Here is a 1,178-nt window from a genome sequence, read left to right as displayed (position 1 = left end):
ATCCTAAAGAAATGATTTAATGGGCCGTGGTGAAGGCAGCAATCACATAGAAGCATTCGACTCATGGATGCGTCTTCTAACATCTACTGGCTATTTGTCCTTGTACTTCGCAAGATAGTTGGGAAGACTAAATGAAATAAAAGTATTTGTTATTTCTCTACGTGTAAGTATAGTATTAAAAGTACTATATAAACGCAATCTAAGTTTTAAAAACATAGGACTCTTTCCTCATCGCCCATAAAGTTTTCATGTCATCCATACAATAGGTACTCCATGTGCTGCTTGTGTGTTCACCCACTTCAGTTCTGGAGCAGGACTCAAGACCACTTCATTCCCTCGAAAGGAATGCCACTCCGGCGAGAAGTAGAACCTTGCAATGCTTAGAGGGAAGCCGGGGTCGACGTCCAACATCCCATCCCACAGCTGAGCGGGGCCTGCTCTCTGGTTCCTTGCGGAGACCAGCTCGGGCTTCACTGGCATCGTTCGTTCCCTCTGGCTTCTCCCCTGTAGTCTCGTCCTCCACCTTCTTCACGTGGAGCAGTTCAACTCCAAGCACTGATTTCCCCAAAGGATCCCTGGTACCAGATTTCCCCTCCCTTTGGAGCAGAGAAGTGTAAATAACAAGTCATTTTTTTCTGTGGCGCAAGTAAATTCTCGGATCTGTTTCCGAGCTTTCAGTTTTGCTCGGTGACCTAGCTCCGTGCAAACTCACAACGGATGCGCACAGACTCAGAACAGAACCGCGCCCTAGGCCAGAAGCGAATCCTCACGGCCCGTTCCCCAGGCGCAGGCGCGGCGCGGCACCATGCCCCACCCACTCGGCGTATGCCCCGCCCACCGGAACCCCGGGGCCGGAAGCAGGAAGAGGCGCAGGCAGAAAGCGGGCGGACGCGCTTTCCTTGGATTGGACAGGGGCGTCTTTCGCCCCGCCCCTCTTGCTCTTCTGCGGCCAGGAGGTGAAGGGTCGGGCCCGCGATTAGGTCATGGCGCTGGCCGCTCGACTCTGGCGCTTTCTCCCTTCGGGACGCGGCACTGCCGTGGGAACTCGGTTTCTGACGGGTGCTGCTGGCAGCCGCGGGACTTGCGGGCCTGGGCGACTCGGCGGCTCTGAGGTACTCGCCGTCCTGGCTCCTGCTCCCCCTCGCGGGCCCCGGCGGCCGCCCGCCGCCTTCGGGAAC

The 1,178-nt window shown here is 56.1% G+C and overlaps 1 protein-coding gene across 4 annotated transcripts in view; it reads left to right on the top strand.

Annotated features, from left to right (window-relative positions):
- Positions 1–921: 921 nt before the first annotated feature.
- Positions 922–1,178, top strand: part of RMDN1 (regulator of microtubule dynamics 1) — a 29,977-nt gene continuing 29,720 nt past the window's right edge. The window contains exon 1 of one of the 4 annotated variants that reach the window (XM_025041137.1): positions 922–1,112. In XM_025041137.1, the coding sequence (XP_024896905.1) occupies positions 984–1,112 (129 nt within the window). In that variant the 5' untranslated portion in view covers positions 922–983. The remainder of the gene's footprint in view (positions 1,113–1,178) is intronic. The other 3 variants (XR_003043669.1, XM_006924059.3, XM_025041138.1) reach the window with 3 other exon arrangements.

Source organism: Pteropus alecto, unplaced genomic scaffold, assembly GCF_000325575.1.
Source record: "Pteropus alecto unplaced genomic scaffold, ASM32557v1 scaffold87, whole genome shotgun sequence".
NCBI lineage: Eukaryota > Metazoa > Chordata > Mammalia > Chiroptera > Pteropodidae > Pteropus > Pteropus alecto.
Note: the sequence above shows the minus strand (reverse complement) of the source record. Positions and strands in the feature narration are given on the sequence as shown.